Source organism: Xiphophorus couchianus, chromosome 8 (genome assembly GCF_001444195.1).
Source record: "Xiphophorus couchianus chromosome 8, X_couchianus-1.0, whole genome shotgun sequence".
Classification (NCBI taxonomy): domain Eukaryota; kingdom Metazoa; phylum Chordata; class Actinopteri; order Cyprinodontiformes; family Poeciliidae; genus Xiphophorus; species Xiphophorus couchianus.
The window spans coordinates 13,590,703-13,616,800 of record NC_040235.1 but is presented as its reverse complement, the minus strand read 5'-3'; the positions used below and the strand labels follow the sequence as shown (position 1 = coordinate 13,616,800).

The following is a 26,098-nucleotide window of genomic DNA, read 5'->3' as shown; positions in this document are numbered from 1 at the left end:
CATTACCAAATTAGATTGGTTGCACTGGTATTATGGATGCTACCGCTGAACTCTCAGGCTGTAGAGATCTGTTCACTGGAATAACAAATCATGCCTGTCTGTCTGGGTTGGGCTGTTTCCAGGAGAGCTACTCTGGCCTGACAGCATTGTGAAGTCTGAAGTGTGATGATGGCATTTTGGCTGTTTTTCAGAAGATGCCCTCAGCCCCTTTGCAGTTCCAGTAAAAGGCATTCCTACCGGTTCACCCCATCAAGAAATATTTGCACATGTCTTGTTCCCAATTTTTCAATTTCAAACATTTTAAAGGTACCGAAAAGCAATGAATAAACTGATATGATGTTTCTAAAATTAGATTGTGGTTGCTTTTTATTCAATCCCGGGAGGTAATACCAGTTTATTTTTTTTTAAAAAAGAGAGAAATGAAACCCAGCATTATTCCTGCCTGATTGCAGTCATTTGCTTCTTGATAAACATGACATTTTTGTCTGTGTACATTTGGGAAAATATTTCTGTGAGGCATTTGACCTCCTTAAAGATATTCTAATCTGGAAAATTGGAGATGCACCAACTTCTTGTTCCTTTTTTATATGAACTTGTCAGCACTGTTGAAACAGGATTTAATTTACTCTGAGATTTTGAATGTCTGCGCAATGAGACGCTCAGAGGCGGTGGAATGTTTCATCAGTGGGGTGCATGATTATAAATCCTCACATGGCACTTTTGGAACTCGTTTTACTCCACTTTGTCCATTATTATTTGGGATGTCGCATCTGTGTGTGGCTCAAAAAATTACGATTAAGTCCACAGGTTATGCTAATGCTGAAGTTGTTGCTGTGTTGTTCAGGTAATTTGCTTTATGGTAGAGTAGATTTGCTTGCTTTTACAAACATGTGTTGTTCCAGGTTTTTTCAATTGTAACTTCAACTTGGGCATGTATTGCAATTGAGAAAAATATTTTGTCCCAAGGTTTTTTGCCTTATCCACCAAACAAGCACAACTGTTCAAAAATATTCAACAAGAATCAGCTTCTTTATTCATTTATAAAATTAAATCAGAAACATATATGATTTTCATTTAAATTAACTAGAACTGATAAATTCAACAAAATGTAACTCTCCGAAGTTTGCTCTTAATCCCTGCCTCAGTTTGCACTAAAAAGAAAGTTCATCTGCTAATGTACATTGGCTCTTTAGAAATTTTTATTACACTGCACTTTATCTTAAAAATGTCAAACAACCTTTTGGGAGAACCTTCAAGAAATCAAACGACGTCCAACGTAAAGACTCTCAATTACAGTGTTGCAATGAAAAGTGCTGTCCACGGTGCTGAATGGTGACAAGAGTTGACACTATTTGGTCATCTATTACCTGAGAATATAAACACACCATGCCTATACACCTAATAAAGTGCTTTGATAACTGAATTGTTTAGGCCACTTTTCAAAGCCTGAATACCTTCAAATTAGGACTGTCTTTAGGCCTGCACTCATTTGAGTTCATTTTTAAAAACTGTGACCTACATTTCCTCTGATTTATATATTCAGTTAATCAAAAAAATAAAATTATCCAAAAAAATCATTAGTTCCAGCTCTGTTCTTTATTCATACATCCATGAGACCCAATAAAAAAGTGAAAAGCAGCTGTTATGCATTAGCAGTATTTTTTGGAATCTTTTGCCCATTACATTAACTCAAAGTTATTCAATAATTTATCATCATTTCACCATGGCATCTTTCACAGTGGTTGTTCTTTCACCAAATCAACCTGTCAGATCATTCTCTGCCGTGTGCGAAGTCAGGTCATTTTGCGCGAACCAGAATGCTAAGGTGCTGACATAAGTGACAGATTGTTGGCAGCGCCCAACATCATCTATTCTAAGTTGAGTTACTCCTGCAGAGGAAACTGCTTACTGACCGTACAGTAAGAGTAGAAGACTTTTGTTCTTGTTCTTGGTTAATAGTTTGCACATGCATTTATAGCAGAATGATGTTAAACTGAAAAACTCACAGGAAGATGGGTGATAACTCAAATCTGTCTGCAGCATACTGTTGACCATGGAGAAACTAAAGAGAAGAGAGAGGAAAGTGGAGATATGGCTGTTGTCTGACAATGTGCAAAAGGAAATTAAACAATGCTGAAACCAGACAGCAGACCTGGATTCTTCAAACCTGCGGTGTAGCAATACAAATCCAACATAACTTTAATAAAAAACCCAGTTTTTTTTTTCTTCCAAAAACAATATACTAAATGATTGGGGTAAAACAACCTGTTAAACACTTATTACTAATTTAATTTGATTTATGCAACTTTTTCACACATTTTCACTCTACAACTACAGTTTTCACATATTTATTGGAATTCTTGATGTATATACAGTATATGAATAGATTTATCTCCTAGGATAGTAAAAGCCATAGATTGTGTTATATTTTTGAGATGGCATGAGATTATGTATTTCCATAAGCACATATATCACCTGCTTAATTATCATATTGTCAGCTGGATTTATGTGCCTCTCCTCAGAAACACTACTAGATACTACTATGTCGCCAGCATGTTTATAAATCCTAGTTGTAACACTTCCAAATTATATGTGTGATATTTTCTGTCAGCATTTGGACTCAAAATATTACAGTCCGGAACACAAAAACCTGAGGATCAAATATTTACAGGAAGAGATGTTACAATTGAAAAAAAAAAAAAATCTCCAAAGTAGCTCAGAACGATTTTAAAGTGTGTTGGAGAAAAAGAAAAAGTTGTATATGTTTCAAAAGTATTAATTGTTTTTAACACAATAAATATTAATCAAGCACAGCAAAAAGAGGGAAAATTAGAGATGAAGTAATGGCTTTCTTTTTTTCCCCTGTTGGTTCCTGACCTACTCTGGGATTTAGTCTGGGAAGGGGTGGAGACAGAAAAAAGGGGGAAGAGAGAGGAGGAAAGTCAAAATGAAGTGGGACAGACCCCCCTCCCACCACCATTACCACGCCATACTCCCCCACCACACATACTTACAAATCCACATTTACATGGGGAAACACACTTCTACACACACACGTGCAGGGGTGTGTGTGTGTGTGCAACATGCTCTTCAAAGCCAAGTGGTTTTAATAGACATCCAATTAGACGAAGACATCTGGGGAGCTGCTGTTGCAGATAAATAAGGTGAAAGGAAGACAAGATTCAGTCACCTCTCTGAAACTCCTGAAGATCAGGGGAAAGCCGCTGATAGAGGCAGCAGCAAAGAGAGGTGGGGGCCTAAAGAAAGAGGGAGTCACACATGGGAGGAAAGAGGAGAGGCAACACAGCGCTCCTGCATTCAGACTCTGAGAAGCAAGGAGAGAGGACAGACCGGGAGCTTAGCTCACTGACAGACGCATAACAAGAGAGGGGAGAAAGACGAAACCAGTGAGGGCTTGGTTACAATCTCAAGTAACTTCAAAACGAGCTCAGGCACAAAAAAGAGAAACAAAGGAGGAAAAGAAGACAAGAAAAAGTCTGGATTTCTAGACTTTTTAGGGGAAAAATAACTTCCCTTCATTGCCTGGATTATTTTTTTTTACATTCTTACAAGAAACATCATAGATTTTTTTTTCTGTCTCCAATTATTCTTTTTCAAATATTTTAAGTGCTTTACTCATTCTCTTCTGCCTCTCTCCTGTACTTCATGGACTTGAGGATATAAATGGGACTTATGCTTATGAGATAGATTATAGATAACATTGCAACATATATATTAATAAAGTTATAATTTGTGCTTTTCTGTTGAAGGATTTGGAGCAAAAAGTTCCTGTTGTGAGGTGATCTTAGATTTGGATATTGACACTTTCCAGAAAAAAGGGGGACAGCAACCAAATCAGCTGCAGCACCACCAGCAGCTGATCCTTCATCATTCTTCAAGCACAGGAACTGTAGCTCTGCTGCTAACAGCCCTGCTCTGATCCACTGCCGTCAGACTGTTCTCACCCCAGTTGTTCCACAGGTTTCAACACCTACTGTCCCAGAGAGATTGCGGGTTCCCAGGCAGAGGAGGTCTAGTTGGTGGGTCGGGGGGGGGTTCTCCCACTCTCTTTCCCTCTCCCTGCACCCAGCTCAGCATGCCCCAGCCCCTGAGCTCCTCCACAGCTCTCCCAGCTCCACTACCATGTGTAGATGGACAGTGACACAAGGTGCACCGGTCGCCTGGTTCTCCTCCTTCCCCTGCCGCAGACCTCCATCACTCTTCTTGCCCCTGACTTTCCTCCTGCTGCTCTTCTTGCTCAGACCCTGCGCTTCATCAACAGACTCTGAAAAGAGCCATGCACCAGAGGGGACTCCTACGCCACCTTGCTGGGCGCCAGTTCGCCCATCGTCTGCAAGATTGCCACGGGCGACAAATGTGTCGCTATCGTCTGCGACGGTTGTCGGGCGACACGTGCGAAGCAGCTACAAGCATCTTCAAGGAGACGTGCGCAGGAGGAAGCTGTTCTCCTTTCAGAAATTCTTTCTTCGCATTGGCAAGGACGGAAACGTCAATGGCACCAAAAGAGAGGATGATCCATACAGTAAGTTAAAGTTTATCTCTTATGGCATATTTTTGACTTTTACTTAATGGTCCAAATAATACCCTTTGTCAGTACTTATGCCCAGTGAGTTTTTCATAAACTGTTTTGGTAAAACTTAAAGCCACCAAACACAAAGCTCCGACTATCAATGGCCAAAGACACAAAAGTTTTTCTTCTTTTGTCTACCTCATGAGTTTATCTACAAGGAATGAAGTTTCTGTGTTTCTTTTTTGGAGCAAGCGTGCACATTGAGACAGGTGACTGGGCAAAAGAACAAATAACTGCGCTGCATGCTTACAGCCATGTGCGGAGGCAGAGCATATTTGTCTGACTACAAAGAGCTTGGTAGAAGAAAGCTTGACAGAAGAAGAGCAGGAGGGAAGAAGAATGACAAAAAAGAAACTAAAACAAGTAAGCTAAGCAGATAAAAACAAAGAAGGGGAGACGATCCACTGGAATCAATTAGAAATCGCCCAGAGAAAGTTCTTCATCTTTGATGGGAAATATCTGAAACGGCTATTACCAAACCCCATGGGGAGAATGACAAGTCCACTTACTCCTTGCTGCTATTGTGTTGCAGCTCAAATAGTAGTGGACATATGCTAAGTTTGAGGTTTTACTGACTCAGATGTAAAGTGATCTCCGCCTCTCTCTCTGAATGTGCATTTTCTAGGCTATGAAATATGATTTAACCCCATTTATCCTGAGAGGGGTCAGTGAGAACACAGGATTATTTATCAGTGCCACTAAGTTTCACATTTGTACAGCTGTCCTACTTCGCACTGGCTCCAGTCTTTGTCTTGCTCTGCCAAGATACTTCCCTGACATTTTTACTGCCGGTTGTGTGAAGTTATACCTGATAAAGGGTGTCATGCAGGCCCCGAACCAAGTGCCCAGTTGCACATCAACATATCTAAATACTTCAAAACTTCACCATGCGAGGCTTATCACAACCAGTTATGGTTGATTGAGAGCAGAAAATCAGCTGTTATCATTCTGTCCTCCGAAACTTTTATCTCATAGTTAAACACATCTGGAAGTTCTCCAAGACTGCCAGACAATTTTGGCCTCTGAGCAGCTCGGAGTAACTCCGCAGCCTCAGGGCACACTGACAGTAGTTGTTGAGGGAGAACAGAAAAGTACTCCCACACTTACCTACCCCAAATTCCCCAACAAGTTTACTGAATCCGACACACAACATCTGATAAACAGAGAGAAATTATTTTTGCTTTGGATACTGTCCCGCTGCTTTAAATCATCTTCATTTTTCTTTATCTCAGTCTGTCTCTGTACGAGTCATTCTAATTAGAAATACACCAGTCAAGATTGTGTTTCTGTGGTTACAATTTGGCTATATTAGGAGCAGGTACATCGTGCTGCTGTGTGAGAGATACCATAGTAAAGACATTTTATGTCGTCAATTAGCATACTTAGTGGGAATAAAGCCACTGTCTCTGTTTATTATCCCAAGAATGTAGATCCTTCCCTTACCTTTGAAATATGACAAATACCTGGCAACATTTGAAACAGCTGGAAGCTCAAAATGATGTAACTTTGGAGTAGTTTGTTTAGTCTTCCTTTTGTCTGCTTTAAGTCTTGCTTTCCCTCACTGTCTTGCAGCCTGGATAAACCACAGACATTGCCCAACATAATGAAAATTGTTTATTTTTTAGAAACTTCTTACATCTCTGTCACATCAGCGATACAGAAGCATCTGAATTTTAGTCCGCAGTGAGAACCTTCACAGAGAATGTTGATGCTGCATTCCCTGATTGGAAAAAGATTTTTTTTGGAGTTCACCAACAGCTAGTTACCCATCAGGCCCAATCAAGGAGCCAATTGCTTTGTGCATCTCTACGTGGATTGCTATAGGTCTTTATCTCTCATACACATGTCATAGGTCTCCATGCATCTGACACTGGGACTTTTGTAGAATATGCCTCCCCTGCTGGGAACACACAGACACACACGCATGCAGCTGAGCGGAGAGAGGCCACTTTTGCACATGGCCTCCATATGGCAAAGCCCACTTTTATTAGGGCCAGGGCCAGTGTGAATATATGTGGGCGTGTGTTTGTCTGTGTGTGCCACTCAGACACCAAGTTTTTGCCAGACATGGTTGAAGGAATTTCAATTAGCGTCTCTTCTTCCCTCCCTTTGCCTGCAGTGCTCTCTGACACACTCATGCGCATGTATGGATGGTTTTACACACACATGCATGGAGCTCTGCCATCAGGCTGCAACATATCACTGACTGTAGTGGCATTAGAAAGGCAATTAATCAGACTGAAAAGCTCTTGCATGTCATTGTAATAGAAAAATAGTAAGCACAGTCTAGAGAGTGAGAACCATGCTGCAGAACTTCATTCTTGTGGATTCAGTCAGGTTTTGCATCTGAGCACAAGCGTGATATATAGAGAGATCTGTGCACTTCTTGTGCTTTTTTGCATGAGCTCTGAACAAATTGCACCCTTCAAAGTAAAGCAAACAGAGCGTAACTTAATTCTGCTCCCTTGTCTTTGAACCTGAATGTGGTTTTTCACTTCCCATGTTTCATGTTATTCACTCGGTCTCTCTTGTTCAGGAGTTTGCGCACCAACAAGTTTTGACTACACATTTGTGTTTGTTTTAACATTTCAGATCATAACATTGTTCATGTACACTGTGATGATTTCATAGCTGATAGAAGCAAAACAACTGCTGCACACAGAGCAAAGAAACAAATTGCTTGTTTGATGCAGGTTTCCACGGGGCTCTCATTAGAAACAAATCATCTCTTTCTTTTTAATTGGACAAGTAACAAAAATTGGAGTCAGAGACAGATTTCCTGATATGGGCGATATGGCTCAGGGCGACACAGACTGTGGGGGGACCACAGGGAGAAACAGTTGTTTTAATTGAGCCCCACAGGAGCATTTTGAAAACCCAGAGAGATTCCTTAAATCACAGTTTTAGATTAATTAAACTTTTATTCTATAGCTATCACACATCATTAGAGCTACCTCATATTAATTATCTGTCAAGATCAATTTATATCAGACCAGTGGTTAAAACTTGAATATTTTAACTATTGTGATTTCCCCCCCTGTCTTGTCGAAGGGGCAAGCTGTGCTGTTTCTTTTTAAGGGGAAATATGACTCCCCACCCAGGGAGTCCCTGCCTGGGGGGCGCCATTAGCACACCAAAAAAGTCAGTTGCTTTCCATTTACTAAGCATGCTTAATTACCTGTCTAATCCACGGAGAGAAGCGACCATCTTGTGTTTTGCAATGTGTTAGCACTCTAGTCAAATATGCCTTTGCACTGTGACTGGCTAATTATGCTAAAATGGACTTATGATCCAAAGCATTCAAGTCTGTGTTTAAAGGGCCATTTCAAAGATTTTTTATTGAATTTGTTCCCAGCTTAGAATGCTAAATATTCATAAGTAGTATAAATTAGTCTTAGTGAATTTTCTAAAGCACAGATATAGACATAATGCAATTCATTTTCAATTCCTAATATGTCCGATAGAATGTTAAAGTTACTGTTATTTTTTTAATTGTGTTCATTGGTGAAGTGGGATCAGAGAGAAAGTGAGAAGAGGAGGTAATATGCTTACACTGGGTTTGTGACTGAACAAACCCAATGACCTTATTTCTGAACGGTCCACCTGTTCAGGACGTTGAAAATGATTAGCATGGAAGTTCGCTCAAGAATGGCCATCATTAGACCATGGCAGAGGTGACGAAGATGTTTTAACTCCAGGGATGAGTCTCTCTAATGCAGTCGAGCCAGTCTGAGTATGTCAACATGGCGGCACATAATTCTAGGTTTAGTCTACATTATATAAATTTGTGCTCTCTGCTGCTTATCGTGCTTTTCTGTTTACCCTGATTTGCTCTGTGCTCATCTATTCATCTCACCTCATAAGTCCCTCACAATGAGGCACTCTGGTCTCCATGTGGATGTCTTGAGGGCGCATCAGGATGTGATTAGCATTGATCCTGGCCCTGACCAAAAGGCAACAAAACTGTCCTTGTTCTCCTTCCTCCATGTTGTCTACAAAGCTGCAATATTTCATTCACAGACAAACAAATAAGGCAATAAAACAGTTTATGGCTGTTTGAAGTTTGACCACAGTTTGACTTCACTACAGCCACTCGGACAGTGAATATTTCCTCCACTGATTAACACACCATAATGTGGATTTATACAAAGAAAGGTGTATTCTCTTTTGAGTTTTAACTTTTTTAACTTGTGTTTTTTGCACTTTTGTGGCTTTAAGATGCCATTTAAACATTCCCATATGTAAATGATTAATTTGGACTTGAACTGTATGCAGCTCTATAATATTTTATTGACCATTACTGCACATAAAATGTTGTTCTTTTTAACAAAAAGCTTCATGAGGGTCTCTATAAAAGTTAAAGTTACCTCAATTAGTGCAGCACAATGAGGACAAAGGTAAATGTAAAATTATAATACCTTGTAAAAATGTGGAAAACACAAACCTTTCCACAATTAACCATAAAATTTCAATATGTTTTATTGAGATTATTGGTGATAGATCAATAAAAACTAGAACATCGTACACAGAGTGAGAAAAATAACAGATGGCTTTTTAAAGTTCTTTACAATTAAATATCTGAAAAGTGTGGAATATTTTTTTTTTATTTGCACCTATACTTTAGAAAACTGCTTGTTGTTATAATTACAGCTGAGATCTTTCGGAGGAGGTTTCTGCCAGATTTACATATCTGAAGGTTAATTGTTTTGCCCATTGTACTTAGCAAAATTTCCCAGGTTCAGTCAAATTGAAAAGTGTATATGGACTTTGAGTGGGCCAATCAGAGGAAAGAGGATATATGTATAATGTGTGCATAATAACACATTTATTTGCTTCATAGACATCATAGTTCTGGCAGGATGTTTAGATAAGTTTTCTTGAAAGGTGAACCTGCTTCATGTTTTAAGTCTTTTGTTATATATTGACCTGTATGTAGCTCTGTCCACCTTCAGTTCGTCTCTAAATATTTTCCCTGTGGAAAGACAGCATGTCAACAGCATAATGTTGCCAGCATTATTGCTAACACTGCAGCAGTGTTAGTTTTTCAGAAACTTAATTTGGTCTCATCTGACCAGAGCATTTTTTTTTTCACACAATTGCTTTTTCCCCTGCATGACTTGTGATGTGGCATGACTTAGTATCTTTGGAGGTTTGCTGTATTCTTTTCATTTTCAGATCATGGATTGAATTGTGCCAATTAATATGCTTGAAGCTCAGTTTAAGTTTTTGCAACTAACTTTGTTTTGTATTGCTGTATCACAAAAAATAATTTATGTCTAAATGTGGAAAAGGTAAAGGGATATGAATATTTTGCAAGGCATTGTAGACTTGCAATTTTCTGTTCTGGTTTTGCTTAGAAACTGGAAACTTCTCTGGAAGTGCGTGTAAATTTTTAAGCATATGTTTGGATTTATAGGTCCTTAATAACAAAAATATGTATTTCTTTGCTCTTAGTGGTGTAAACCTCTAGTGCCTCAGCAAATTTCAGGAAGATCAAAACCTGGAACAAGCTCCTCCACTCCTACATTTTTCCACACCCCTTCTATTTTTGAAATTATTCCCAGTCTTCCTTTCTGCTGTTTCAGAATGTCTCTTATTTTGCATCCCTGGTTTTGCTGCTTCCTCTTTGCTCCGAGGAGCATGTTTAGGGTTCTCATGGGAAAAGGTAACAGTATGGCCCATAAAAGAGAGTTATGAGGTGGTACTGGATGCACCGAGGGTTAGTGTCAACATTGCTTTTCATTTAAGATTACCTTGACATCTTCATAGACTCTTCTCTGCACCGGCTGTAAATATAAGTTCTGTGCAAGCACCCCTGCAACAACTTGTTCATTAAACATTGAAGTGCTCTTATATTGAAGTGCTTGTGTATCATTTAAAATCAGTGGTTATGCTCACTGTGCAAACATAAAAAAGGAAACTGCGCTCAGTCATGCTAATATTTACTTGTGTCTTTTATGTGGGAATCTGGTTGGAAACAAAATTAATGAAAACATATTTGAATTGCCAAACAAAATAATTTTTATTTGGTCCTTACATAACCTGTGTGGCATCTCCAAAACATTAATAATTCTGAATGTATTTACAGATAAGTGTACATTTAGTGGTTTCCTTCGTCAGTGTTTAGTATTTTAAATGATGCCGGAATCTGGATAAATGAAGTTATTAATCCAACACAATTTATTTTGTTTGTTGAGCATCTTATTGTTTTAATGTCCTGCTGAAACTCTACATAACGCTGTCTTACATAACAGCCATGCTCCAAATTACTTGGAGATGTTCAATAGGTTTCATTATAAGCTATTTCACAACAAATGCACTGGAATGGATTAAGACAAATATACGAAGAGTTTATTCATCTTTGTCAGTTGCAACTCGTAATGTTCTACTTCTTTAATAGTTTGTATATTATTGTGTGCTCTCATATTTGTTACAGCATCCATTTCTATAAAAATCTGAATAACTTTACAGAAACTTTTAATGTTTTTCCAATTGTGGCTGTATCATGTTGCTTCTTTACAAGCCACAACCATTTCTGTAACTGCATCTGTTTTGTTAAGGGTTCTCATTCCATCTCAAACACAGGAGTTAGTGTGATCGCCCAGAGGTCAAGAGGTGTGAGTGCCCTTTGACCTCATTACTGCCCATGCAGGGTCGTTTTCGGAGCACAGAATGGCTGATACAAGCATCCTGGAAATCCCCACAATAAATAAAATTCCCTTGTATACCATTTAAAGGGTGATGGGCAACACTGCATAAGGTTGAAATAGTTTCCTTAGAATGAGAAACCAACCACTGAATCAAGGTTTAGAGAAATAGTATGAATATTTTTTCCCATTAACATAGTCTAAGGTTAAGGACCAATAAATCATGACCTTTGCTTTTTTAGCTGAGCTCTTTCTTTATAGAAGTAATGCCCAAACTGTAGTGGAAGAGCTCAAACTTTTCTGTGTGAACTGTGTGGCAAGCACACAATAACAATCTCAGTCTAAGAAAATGGAGTGTCATTGATTATGACTTTGTCGTAATCAATGCTGTGTATCTAATAGGCACATTAAAAGCTCTATAAATGTTTGAAGTGCTTGAACTATCAAGCTATCTTCATAAAATGTTTCTGCGATTGTCTACTTTAAGAGTATAATCATCTGAAACAGATGTTTCAGATGATTCCTCGTACTTGGAATCCCAGTATCATCTGTGGCTTTTATGGTGTTTCTGGCTTTATCCTGTGAGATTAAGTAGACACACCCTTTGATCATTTGCAACATGTTTAGTATCTTCCAAATTAGTTGCTAAAGGGAACATTTTAATAGTTCTATTTGGGTCTCTGCTGCTTCTAGAAACAATCAAGCAGCTAAAAATCATACAGCCATTTCTGGGCAATAAGTAAATACTTTTTATTTTCCAGAAAAGGAGCTGTTTCAAAAACATCCTGATTATTGCGTCAATCAATCAGCAGACACTTGCCCCGTAACCAATCAACCCCAGCCAAGCCTACAGCCAATGATTTAGCCATCCAAGCAGAATTCAACACACTTCATTACTAGAAGAGAAATACGTTTGGTTAGTTGGTTTACTGCTGTACCGACTGCTGGAAAAGTGTTTTGTTGTTGGCTGCAATAAACAACATATGTGGATGCACAGTCTCCCAGTCATGGAGAAAAGAGCTGTGTGGCTTCATTTTATTTTTAAACTGTATCTTTATCAAAAAAAAAAAAAATGATAAAAAAAAAAAGCATGACATTAGAAAAGGTTTATGAAAACTGCAAAATTTGAAATTACTGTCCTGCAAGATGGTTTTTAGCCATTTCGAAAAGAGTTCATACGGTACAGAAAGAAAAAAAATAGCTGAATAAATTCTGATGTACATTTATAACATTTGCTATAAAATGAGAGGCACACAAGGCTAGAATGGGAGCAGTGGTTCTCTCCCATCCACCAGTGGGTCTATTGGCAATGTCCCAGTCATGTTGCCAAAGAAAATTGTAGTTTGCGTGAATCACTTCACAATGGACTCTTCTGAAAACTACCAACAGTATAACGCAAGATTTCCCAACAGACCTCAACTGAAGGAAATCTATTAGTTCGATGGATTAAACACGATTTCAGAAACTGCTGCTGCATCCTTGGTGGTTGTGAAGGAGTTGCCACTTCTTTTGCGTCTGGAATTGACTCAAAGTCAAAGCTGTACCATTGTACAACTGCACATCTGTTTGCAACCGTTTTCACGTGTAGAAAGTAATCAGTGTAATAATAGAGACATAGCCTTAAAACAACTCATTCTGAAAGGAGATCAAAATAGGCAAAAATGAGTAGTTGAAATCTCATTTTCTGAGAGAAAAAACATGTTTTGTTTAGTCCATAGACCTATTCTAACTTGTTCAAGGGACAATTAGTAGAACGGTGGAATCAGATAAAAGAAACTGATGTAATGGTTGGATCAATGTTAAACAGTGGCAATTCCCCCCCAAAACACAAAACTTCTTCATCAACCGATCAGTGATAGTTTTTTTGTTTGTTTTAGTAATTTAGTATTTATTTCCTTGACTCCATTCAGTTACAGATGTTGATGATTTTTAACATCTCAGAAAGTTAGTTGCAGACATATTTCCTAATAGGTTCTAATAGCTAATAGTTGCATAGCATGTTCCACTAATTTGCAGATTTGGGAATTTTTTTGTGTTACATTGTTTGTATCTGAAAATGTGTCTTTCTATGGGCCAATAGATAACTTACTGCCCGCCACATCCCCAAAAGACCCTCCTCTCTATGCAGCAGGGTGCAAAATACAGAAGCTCAGTCAAGGAATTGAAGAATGAATTCTGAATGTTTCTTTATTATTAAAGTTTAGCTTCTCTTGAAAGTGGAGCTTTTTCTTTGCCATGAATCACAGAGGAAAATGAAAGGATCTATCTCAGTTTTCCGTCACTGTTTACATATTTCCTGTCATCGCTGCTTGACATTTCCCCCATTATTTTACTCAGTTGTCGATTACTCTGTCAACTATGACCATACAGAAATAGGAGACAGATTTATGTATGCAGTCCACCCACAACCTCAGACCAGAAAGGATCCGCCCTACAGAAAAGCCTTTCAGCGGCAAATATCCTTCTTTAAGATCTACTTCTGCTTTAAATGTTTTTGGCTCTTAATAATAGATAACAACTAAAATTTTGATTAAAAAACAAAACAATACCTTCAAACTCTAAATATTTTGTTGAGTGAAAACCTCTTTTATCAAATGACTTTGGTAGAGTTTAAGAAAACATACCTCATCTGAGATTGGAAAACATGAAAATTGTGCAACTAGTTCTTTAACTGCAGAAAAGACTGAAATATACCTGAAATCACGTAACTCCACAGAGTCCACGTTAGTCTGAGTTTCACTTGTCCTGTATCATTACAAATGTGTCTGAAGAGTTGTTTACTGCTGTCTACATTTCATATCGTTGCTATGCTCCCTATGGAGTAAATAGCAACGGGAAAGTTGTTTCCAAATTGCAGAATCTACCCTGCCAGTGACACACTCATCTTTGTGGCTTGGCATTGCTTCATCTCGAAAAAGTTAAAACCAGAGTCACTTTGAAAATAACTCTTTAACAAACGGAAAGCTTGATTTTCTTGGGTTTCTGAAACAGTTTTGGGCGTTATCCAGATGTTGTAATCTGGATCTAGGAGTCATGCTGTGCTGCAAAAAATGAAAATAACACAAAGCTAATTTCCAGAAGCTAATTTTCTTATTAATGTGGAAATAAGAAGTTTTCCACATTGAGCTTAAGTTGGGCATTTTGTAGTATTATATTATTTTTCTGTAGTAGAGATGAGGAAATATGATGGGATCCACATGGCCCCTTAGTACTTTTGCCTTAGTGAAATTATGTTAAACACATCCTGTGTCCAAGTACGCCTATACACCCTGTCCACAAGCAGTTGAGATAGTCAAGTGTACCGATTGCCTACATTTTTCCCGACATATTTTTTTATTATCCCCCAAAGCTAATGAATACTTGCAAGTTTGATGAACACGTCCGGTGCCTAGCTCCGTTTCTTCTCCGCCAGGGCAGCCACTGCACACCTGTTAATTAGAATAGTATTAAACATGAAGGTCAATACTGAAGTGTCACCTGGATGTGAGCGTGGTGCCTGTGAAGAGACCGAATTCATGATCAGTAAACCAGTTGGCGGTGAAGACCAGCATGTGTGACGCATAGCGTGAAGGGCTGCAGCCATACTTAGAACATGTGCTTTACAAAAAATAGCCCCTCCAAACCAAATACACACCTTGTGTTCCTGCTTCTCTCCATGCCTCATCATTACACTCACACACCCACTCACACACAGCTTGAAAGTAAAGTTTTTAATGGAATCATCAAAGGTAGAGTTGAGTCCAAAAAGGCATCTGGATGGTCTGGCTCTTTGAGCTGGGTCGTTAGGAATTTCATCAAATTACCCTGTGTGTATGCGGGCGTGGGTGTGTATGTGTACTAAATAAACGTTAATGCAGAGAAAGTAAGAACTAAGCACAAAGCAAATGTGCAAACTGAATACTGTTTTATCTAAAAAGCTTACAATAATCTGCAACAACTTGCAGGATTGTTTTTTCTTTCCCCTCCTCTCTGGCATTACACAGCAATCCATGCAAAAAACCTTTCAAAACAACAGTTGGGCAACATAACGCTGGCAGATGAACTGTAAATGAAAAATGTGTGAAACGCAGAAGACTGTCGCAGCGCTTTTCCTGAAAACATAACTCCTGTCGTGTCGGACCTGCAAAACTGTTTGGAGAGAAGCCGGCGGATTTGGCGCTCTATCATGTTACAAAGTCAACTGTGCGAGAGAGAGAGGGATCACAGTTTCTCAGGTGGTTTGGGGTTTTTCTCCCCCCTCAATCATATAACCATTAACATCACAAAGAATTTCTTCTAGTTTCCTCTTGGTTGCTCTAAACGTGTGTGACATAATTCGCTGTGATAGGTAAAGTTGGCTCAAAGTCCGCAGGTTTTGACGGAAGAGTATAATACGCCATTTACCTATCTACAAGATTTCTATCTTTTTAAATGAAAAGTTTTCCCTTAATTGATTTACTTTAGACTTTACTGAAATCATGGTTTAGCTATCTGCTTGTACGAGAAGCAGTTTTGCCCTCACTTGCTAATGACAAAAAAATAGAAAAAAACTGAATTATAAGCATAAAATTGAGCTCAATAATGCAATGAGAGAAAGTGAAGCAAACTTTTCTCTTCATTCTGATCTTTATTACTGACAAAATTAGGTTGAAATCCCTCTTATGACTATACCAGAAAACAAATTTAGAACCTCTGAAGTTTTGTTTATAACAATATGTTGGCCATATTGACAATCAGCCAGGGGGCTTTGTTTTCTCAGCTTAGTCAAACCCGCTAAGTCAAGCGGGCTTTGATGTGGCCACTGAGTGCAGGATGACACTGATGTCAACCACATCAGTCTAAAAACCAATACCTCCATGTTCCTTAAAGCGCATAATATACAACGGATTCAACTACGAGCCAAGCATCTTCACGGAGTAATCTGCAATGCCGGGGGATGTTTGTTCTTTCTCTTTGACTTCATAAAGAGCTGGAAACATTCAACTTAACTTCTACAACCCTGTTAAAGCTTGGGTGGCCTCGAATGCTGTGGCAGTTACAAGGAGTATTTTCTTTGTCGTGTTTCTCTCTGATTTCTTTCTTTCATTTATTTTGTTTTTATTTGCCTGACAGAGTATTATATTTTTAACGTGTTTTAATCATGTCGGTGGGCTCATTTACCCTGAGATCTAAAAAAAAAAAGAATCCCTTTATTCTTTTGTATCTTTTTATGAGGTTTCTTGGATGTAAACAGTCGAGTTGCAGCAAAGAAGAGGCATCATCAATCAACGACGTTCTTAAAAAAAGGAAAAGAAATTGCATTTCTTTAACATGGGACTGAACATGTCACAGCAAAAAAAAAAGAAGAAACAAAAGACTGACCCATTTGTCCTGCTGATAGCAGCTCTTGACACCAACTGCTTGTCAAGCGACAATATTTCAAAATACTCAGCGAGATCTCTACAAGCATTAGATCCACTCACAGCTGGTCTCCGTGTCAAGGTCACCGAGTGAACAACTGCTCCGTAATCTTCAAAAAAATCCCCAGAATAAACAGTGGAAACATTTTCACAACCTCCCTTAACCTTTAGGTTCAGTTGGAGTCTCAGTGACCGTGTTTCCAAATGGGGCCATCCAGGGGTCGGCAGGAGGTTTATGTAGGGGTGGGTTTGCGTGTGGGGGTGTGTGTGTGTGAGCCTGGATTTTCCTCATTATTTAGCAATAATAACGTTGGCTACCATTTGATTGTTGAAACAATGACTTCATTAATCCATTCTGAGCTCCGTGATCTAAGAAGTTACATTGTCTGTCAAATGAATGTGGATCTTTTGAAGTTATGTAAAAAACATCTTAGTAGTCCAGAGAGGGATACTGTACTTTAACAAAAAACAGATTGCCCGTGCAAAGAAGCCTCCTTTGACGTTGTGCCTGAATTAGACATGAAGCACCAGCTTTTAATATCTTTCACCGGCTGGAAGACAATAGAAATAATTTGTTTTTGACAGAAGTATGAAAATGAAGATCTTTATTTAAAAGCATTTTACATTGGTAGAAAGCAAGGAGATACTCTGATATTAATATTAAACATATAACATTTTTGTTTCTGGTAGATGACAGGACTCAACTGCAGACATGAGAGTCTAGTAACATGGTAATATAATTAAAATGTGGGCTTGTCTTGTACAAAAAAGGCAAGCATATGTATGCTGAACATTTCTATTGCATACATTCTACATTTCTATTCTATTCTATTTGAGTTAAAACAGGTGTATTTTATTTATAGTTCAATCAAAATTAAATGAATATTGTTTGTTCATAGATAGATAGATTAAACCCTAACATGCCTCAGCAACCCACAACCATAGAAAAGTAATAAGAAAAACGCTGAACACAGACCCTCTACAGTTCAATATCAAGCCAGTTTCTTTTTTCATTTTCTCTTCTCATTCTTCAGAAATGGGATGAAACAGTGTCTTGTTGATTAGTCTTACAATTTTGAGTCGAATTTGTATGGTAGTAAAAATTATTTTCAAGAACCTCATTAGTCAGGATCAGCATCTATAAAAAAAAGCACTTTGCAAAAAAAGCCATAAACTACGAACCAAACAATTACATCTTGTCTATGTCTTGCTGAGCCTCCATGAGTCACTGGGTGAAAAGAAAGGTACACACCGGACAGCACACTCCATCACCAAATGACTTTAAATGCATTTTTCTTCTTCACAAGAACATGAAGTGCCCAAACATCCGAGGCCCTTCTTACTCTAAGAGAACGGTTCATGCAGTCCACAACATCAACCACTATTGGGTTAATTCCACAAAACGCACCTCTGGGATTTAACAGCCAAAAATTATTTTAGGTTAATATAATGAAATTCATGCTTTTGCCCTGATACTTTCGTTTGGTAGTGACAGCTTGATGGATGTGTCCAAAACTTCAGTAAAGCTTTTACTATTGTTGTACCTTGGACTTGGTTCTCTTCTTTTACAGTTTAAAACATTGTCAACAAATAAAAATGTGAGTGACATCATGAAAGTACAGATACAAGAAAAGAAATTAAAATAATGAAATTCCCTAAATTACATGACATAATTAGCTTAAGTATTTAAACTTTTTGTACATTAGAATACATTTATCAGGGAAAGCTACTGGGTTAATCTATGATGCATGATCACAATCTGTTTCTTCCACAAATCGAATAGCTGCAATCTAAGCTTTTTGTTGCAGCCTGGAGATTTAAGTTGATGGCTTCTGGTTTCTGGTAAAGAGGCTAGAAAAGAGCCCTGAGCTTTTGGTTTCTGACAAGCCACATCAAACAGGAGGACAGAAAAGGGTTTGAACAGGTGGAGTAGCTTTGCGTGAGCACAGACAGATCTTATTTTGTATGGATCACAGCTCAGAAATGTCAGCTGTGGCGCAGTGAGAGAGAACATTTTGAACCTGATAGATCAGTGTTGTGTTGTGGTGCATGTCTGGCTGAGTAATGGACTTAACTTCACTGTGGCAGAGTGTATGTACTGAGAGCTATGGAAAGTATGGAGTCTGGTTACACGATGATTCCTTATTTTTGACCAAATGAAGGAATTGTGGGGACATTAAGTTTTTCCAGCATCAGAAAATTGGAAAATATGGCGAAAAACTATTTAAAGATGACAAAAATAGACATGGATTTCCAGGGAAAACCTGTGACTATATATCCTCCAAATGTCTTGAATATAAGCCACATGGATCATGCTTTTATGGTATAATAATTGTATCATTTAATCAGACTACTATCCAAAGAGGACACATATCTGAACAATTTATGTATTTATTTTTTGCCAATAAGATGTTTTTGTTGTGGAGCACAGTTCTCAGATTTCTGTATGCTTATTTCAGCAAGGTTTTTTTTGTCTGTTTAATCACCATAAAACAAAATTTTAGAGAAGAGATGAGGGCAGGAAGGGGACATGTGGTACAAAAAACATCCTTGGCATGTATTTTTCCAACCTCTACCTAATCAGGACAAAATGTGACAAGATGTACAAGTTAATGTCTATCTCTTTGCTCTTTTGCCAGTAGGCGAACTTCAGAAATGCTCTGAAAATGTAATCTGGGTTGGTTTGCAACTAATTCTGCAATTAGGCTCAATTTCCTTCTTGTCCAATTTGCTAATTCTCTTAAAACCCTGATAGTTTTAAGCTTGGTGCAGCAACAGAAAGCCACTGACCACAGTGTAAACCAGTAATTGGTTCACCTTGAAAGCTGATATGGCTTCCTTGACCTCCTGCCAGTCAGGCAGGCAGAAAGGTTCTCTCAGTTCTGTCCAAATGCTTGCCGGTTTTCCTGTGCTCCCATGGTCAGAAAAACAAACATTGCAAATATGTAAAAAAAAAACAAAAAAAAACTTACCTGGCTTACGGCTTGCTTGCAGAGCATGCAACCCATGAGTGTAAAAGCAAATGAAATGAGGGCGAGAGGCACATCTGAGGCTTCTGCTGGGATATCGATGTGAGGGAGAGACTGGAACAAATAATGTCCATCCGTATTTTGATACAAATACTTTAAGCAGGGTGATATTTTGAAAAAAAAATTAAAAACATGTTGTTCAGAAAATTCAAATAACTAAATAAACATATAAAAGTCAGTGACAAAGCAGCTCCAGTGGATTTTTAAATCTGCACAAACCAAACATGATTCAAATAGATAGTTTGGAGTTTCAGTGCCTGATCTCTTGCTTTACTTTGTATCCTATGACTAACCACAGTAAAGAAATAAATAAAAAACATTTATGAGGTTCTGCCTGATTTACAGTACACTATGTGCCATACAAAGAAAAAGTATTTTATCCCTGATGGAATTTGTCTGTTTTAGTTTTTTGGGGGTAGGGGTTTTGGCACGCTTCATTTTTAGACCGTTAAACAAATTTTACTATGATATAATGTAATCACATCAATGGATCATGTCTGAGCATCTAAAAAAGCAGAGGAAATATGTCCCTGGGCAAACACAATGAAGCAATGTTTGTTTTTTTTCTTTCTTTCTTTAACCCACATCTCACCCTGTCCTTACAAACTCAGACAGGAGAAACTGTCCTGTAGTGTAAACATTTATGTGATGTAGTTTTAATAGTGTGTAAAATCCGTCATCCTTGAGTAACATTTTTTCTGCATGATTGCACAGTTTAAAACTGTGAGCTTGAACAATTTTGCCTGTCATCTCATATTTGTTGAGATGACAGGCTTGTTGTAGAAAAAGCCACTGCCCTACAAAATCTGACATGAACAAAAGTAGATTTTCTAAATGCTGCAATTCCATATCAGCAACTCTGCAAACCGGTTTGACATGTTTGTCTGTGTGTCTTCTTCACCAGGTATTTTGGAGATCAAATCAGTGGATGTGGGAGTGGTGGCCATCAGGGGCCTCAGCAGCAACCACTACCTGGCAATCAAAAAGAACGGAGATCTGTACGGAGCGGTGAGTCCTGGCTCTATTTTACTCATGTCGTGTCATAATGTGTTTATTTATAAAACATATTTCATATGAAAATTGTAGGCTCAAGAAGGAAATACAAAAATATGAAATAAAAATAGTAAAGCTTATTAACAACAACAAGCCAGAGTCCAAATTTTGACCTCATTTAAATAGAAGATTCCTTGAAAATCGTAATTTCTGTGAGGCAATAAAGGAGAAGCTGATGTATCCAATTGTGCATCATCTGCTTTAGGACGTGTCTTAGTGTCAAATGAAAGAGCAATGGGTAATTACATATGAATTAGAAAGGACCAAGAATAGATATTTGTGGAACACCATGAGCAACATTTACCTAATTAGATTCAAACATTAGAGTATCGAAAGCTGCTCTAATGTTGACGAGAACAACAATAGAGATTTTATTGTGATCAAGACAAATTTTTATATCATTTAAAACTGTAACCATGGCTGTTCCTGTGCTGTGGTTGGTTATAAACTCAGACTAAACTCATGTGAACTTCCTTTTTATTGACTTACTTGAAGCATTTTATTTTTGGCAAGAACTCCTTTGAATTGCTAAACTATAATCTCAAATCAAAACTTTGCAGTATGTTAGATGGCTTACTGAAACACTTTATAAAACAATGGACAAGGCTTTAGCACTGACTGTTCCAGAAAAAGGAACCACAGTTTGTCAGCGTCAGCTCTCCTGTCTCTCTCGCCATTCAGAAAAAGGAAACACAATCCAGCAGGTTTTTCTATTCTGCTTCAGTCCCTTAGGGGAGAAGCCCTTGTTTCATCTGTTTTCTCCCTCTTTCTGCTCTTTTTCTCAGTCTCATTCTCTCCCTCTCCTTCTTTTACTTTGAAAGACCCGTTTTCAGCGTGTCTCTCTAGAGCTGCTACTCAGATGAAATGACATACAATGTAGGGGAAGGAGAAAAAAAAAAAAAAAGAAAACAAGAGATTTTGTTGCACGACCTGAAACTGAATTCCCATGACGTCTTCTGCCTGGTGCAACACAAGCCAGCAGTGGCGGCTGACTAGTGAGGGGTCGGCGTTCAATTACACTTGATGGCTTTGCACAGTGACTTCTTTATCTGGTGGTAATCAATTGAAATCATTGTTTCATTATATCACCAGATAAAATGTCAAAAACGGTCACAGTTATGTAGTTTGATCATGAATTTATCAGTGGTCACTGCATTGATTCTATTTTAAAAGCTTTTTCTCCATTAAAGGGAAAGATTTTTTTAAAATTTTTTTTAGGTTTGATCTTTCCAGTTTCTTTAAAGTAAAATGCCATTGTTACCGTAATTTCATCTAATTGAAAGGCAGACATGTACACACACAGTTTTTACGCAGAAAGTTGAAAAGCCACACAGCGTCTGTTAAATATTCTCCTTCTGCTTTGAGAACATTCAGTTTTACTTCTGGAACCAATTTGAACAGCTGTGGCCAGATTCAGATTCAGAGGGAGACAGTGAGCAGGCGTGTGCGTGTGTGGGTGTGTGGGTGTGTGGGTGTGTGTGTGTGTGTGCGTGTGTGTGTGTGTGTGTAGATACAGGGAGGGGGCAAGAACATTTTTCCTTGTGACTATCAACTGCATCCAGTTAACTGCCTACTTAAGTGACGCTAGCCTTGAGCACAGCGGCAGCTTCCAGTAAACTGACAAACAACGTTCCCTCAGATCTTTTCTCTGCTCGTGTACGAATCACTGCAGTAACATTAAGACTCAGACATCGTGTCACAATGTTCTGTACCTGCACCAAGCCTTAACCTTTGAAATGTCACACTTTACTAGATCCCAGGTCCCATGTTGAGGTTTTACTGCTGGCCTTAATTACACATGGGACTAGTCCTTAAACAATGGCTTACAGTTTGTTGATTTGTGTTGTCAGAAGAAGTGAAGGAGGACGATGTCTTTACGATGCTCTGCAGAGCCAAAAGGAAACAATTAAAAGCTTTTGCAACATATGAGTTGCAGTCGTTAAAAGGGAAAGCAGAAGTTTATTTAAAAAAGGGACATTGTGCAAAAAGATTAATAAAACGTGAATTGCACCAGAATTAGCTTAAATTATATCAGCTTCAAAGATTAATGACTTAAAGGTTAGTCATCTTCAGCACAATAATGGAAGAGTGAGTCCTTCCTAGAATCCTGTACAAACACATACGCATTTTCCATTATTCATCAAACTGGTGATATTCGTAAATGATTAAAAGACAGACAAAAAAAGGTATAATTGGAATTTCCTCCGTATGTGACAAAACAAAATTGTGACTTTGAAAGGAATAATTCTGTTATTCCAGACAGCTGATGTCTTACCTATAGACTCTCTTGGCATCTTTATTCAGTATAAATCCAGAGCATTTGGTTGACACTATGAATGGTCAAAGAACCACGCAAACTACTATAATAATAAGAGACGTTAGAGATTAATGTAAATGTTGTTTTATGAACCTTTAAACGCTTGTCACATTGTTGTCACGTTTGCATTGACTAGTTAATTCTACAGAGATTGTTTATTAATTGCACAGAAGAGGTAGGTTGTAGCAGGCGCACTACAAACAATCCTCTTGTTTTAGTATATGCACAGGATTCAACAATATAAGGTTTATATTTTAAAGTTATTTATGTTTTTTCTATCATTAGGTCAAGAATTTTATGTGTTTTCTTATTTCAATAAATACAGAATGTGCCACTAAAGAAAATTCACTTTTTTTTTTTTTTTTTACATAAAAGGGATAAAGCAAAGCAGCAAACAAAAACATACATCAAGTTTCCATCACCATGTTTGTCTGTAGGCGTGATGTTTTGAAGTGCTGTTCTGAAGATGTAATGAAATATACATCTTACAAAACGTTTTTCGGAAAGTCTTCGTAACAATCAAGATGTTTTCCGGCAAATGTGAGACGGGTCTTTATGTTCTGGGTGGCTTGCCTCTTCTGGGAGGGTTTATCACTGTTTATTGTTTTCTCCTTTTGTGGATAATGGCTCTTACTGTGGTTCCCTGAAATTCCAAAAGCCTTAGAAATTTATAACTTGATAGATGTCAAAGACATAGGTTGCCATCAATTCTTGAATTTCTTTTGATCACAGCATGATGTATGGCTTTTTGTTTCTTATTTAATATCATCAGACATGTTCTGTTCCAGTTATTTCTGGATTCTAAAGTTCTCAGGTTAGTGCAATTTCACCAGAAATATGTGGTTAACCGCAGGTAAGTCATGATTTAACAAGGATGACTAGTGTATTTTCACACAGGCCTGAATTGACTTGAATGACTTGGATCCTTTTGTATATAGTCAGGTGATCTTTGACATAAAAATTAGAATGCTGGTTTGAAACATTCACGTGTGACAAAAAGCAAAACATAAGAAATCTATCAGGGCGTAAATACATTTTCACTGCACTGTTGTTCAAGGAGACTAAAGCATTTTGGTTTATTACCAGACAACAAAGTGAGCCACATTCCATACATCGCTCTGCCCCCCCAAAGATTACATGATTATGGCTTCTAACAATCGTCTTGTAAAACTGGATTAATCTTCTGCCAGTAGAATGCCTCAGATATGTCTGTGTACAACCACACATCCTTCTGAGTGAATACATCACTCACTCATCTGGCTCTGTGTCAAGCAAAAGGCCGTTTGGAGCCACTGGCGGCACTTAGAGATGTTGCTCTTTTCAGAGTAGAAAACAAAGCACAAGCATTAAATGTGATTCAGAACACTTTGATACTCAGTCTTTGCGTGTTTCCTATCCACAGAGGGAGTTCGGCCCTGACTGTCGTCTAATTGAACGCATCGAGGAGAACAGGTACAACACCTACGCTTCTGCCGAGTGGAGGACAAAAAAAAACAAGTGCATGTTTGTTGGACTGAACCCCAGAGGAAAACCGCTGAAGGCAAAGGGGAAGAAGATGCGGAGGAAAAGCACAGCAACTCACTTCTTGCCCATGGTGGTGCATCCACGATGATGGGACGTATCAGCAAACTACAGGATATCTATTGGACTTACGGTGGTGGCTACATGGGACAGATCTGAACCTGGTCTGTAAAATGCACTGAGAAAGAAACAAAATGAAATATATGGAGTGGACTGCTTGTTTGGATAAGGACACTATTTTAAAAAAAAAGAATATATATCAGTATACAATGTATATATTATTTTCAGTTCTAAGTTATAAAGTACACTGGCACAATGAACACAAAAGAAACATCTGTGCCAAAATGTGATTCACATTTGTAGATTTGTGGAGTGCATGGAAAAAAAAGATAAAGGTATCTTTATAAACCTGAACGGAAGCAGTAAAAGGAGAGAATAGCTTGTTCATGATGGCACCACCACAAATCTTACTATATCATGTCTTTTTCTTCAGATTTATTTATTTTATGTTATATTTAACAGAAACAAAGAATAGAAGACATACTCTTATCTTTTTTTCTACCAGTTATGCTTCTCTTTTTAAACTAATAATCATTTAAGCTTGTATAAATAAAAAGAATATATTTGTCTTTAGCTTGTCTGTGTTCAATGTTTGGATTTTATTTTATAAATAAACCAAAAAAAAAAAACTAACCAATGAATTTTAAAAGATAATTATATAATTGACTTTTATATTTGGTTTGTACAAAATAACGGGAATACAAACACAGAAGTCACAAGACAATGTTTATTATTATGAAAATATTAAAGTGTTATATTGCAAAGACTTATTCAGATAAAAGCGCATAAATTCACAAAAGCGGGTAGTATGTGTGCTAATGATTTTACTACTTTCACTACCTTTCTGAAATATTAATGTTTAATTCCTAACTTTCTGCGAAATATAAATAAGTATTAATTACTTATTACTTAAGATACTATAGCAAAGTATTTGTAATACTATAGCAGTATTTTGGTTTGATCAACTGTCATAACCTCATATCTCATAAGATGTTTCACCCAAGCAGGGATCAGATCTGCAGTCAATGAAAATAGGCTGAAATATGAAATCTTCAGCTTATAACCAAGTCAAGTTAAAAATGAAACTTGTGTTTTTAATGATTTCATTGTTCACCAAAAATACTTACAGCAAGGACATACAGTAAGTCTGACCTCAAGCCACTTTTACTAGCTTGAATACTTATATCTGTTTATAGTTCCAACTGTAGGACGTTACTCTGAAGCTTTACTCTAAAAAGACACTCAAATCAGAAGTACAGTAGACCTCCTGTTTCCTGTTCATCAAACTTATTACTATCATCATTCAGTACATTGTCCTGTGTGTTTTCCTGAGACACTCGCACGTCTGCCAATTTGGGAGACGTGGCTCATAGGTTTTTGTGAGCAGTGCTTTCAGAGTGATGATAGCAAGCAGGTGAGCAGCTTTTTGAAGCAAGGCGTGAGTTGGGAATCTGTAAAAGATTAGAGTTTTGAAAGAAGCAGACGACCTGGCTGATTACTCC

At 37.9% G+C, this 26,098-nt stretch overlaps 1 protein-coding gene across 1 annotated transcript; it reads left to right on the top strand.

The window, feature by feature from the left end:
• Positions 1-3,824: 3,824 nt before the first annotated feature.
• Positions 3,825-24,810, top strand: LOC114150230 (fibroblast growth factor 10-like). The gene is made up of 3 exons (XM_028026562.1): positions 3,825-4,543; positions 20,550-20,653; positions 24,418-24,810. The coding sequence occupies exons 1-3, from the start codon at positions 4,144-4,146 to the stop codon at positions 24,625-24,627; spliced, it is 714 nt and encodes a 237-aa protein (XP_027882363.1). The 5' UTR covers positions 3,825-4,143; the 3' UTR covers positions 24,628-24,810.
• Positions 24,811-26,098: the final 1,288 nt, after the last annotated feature.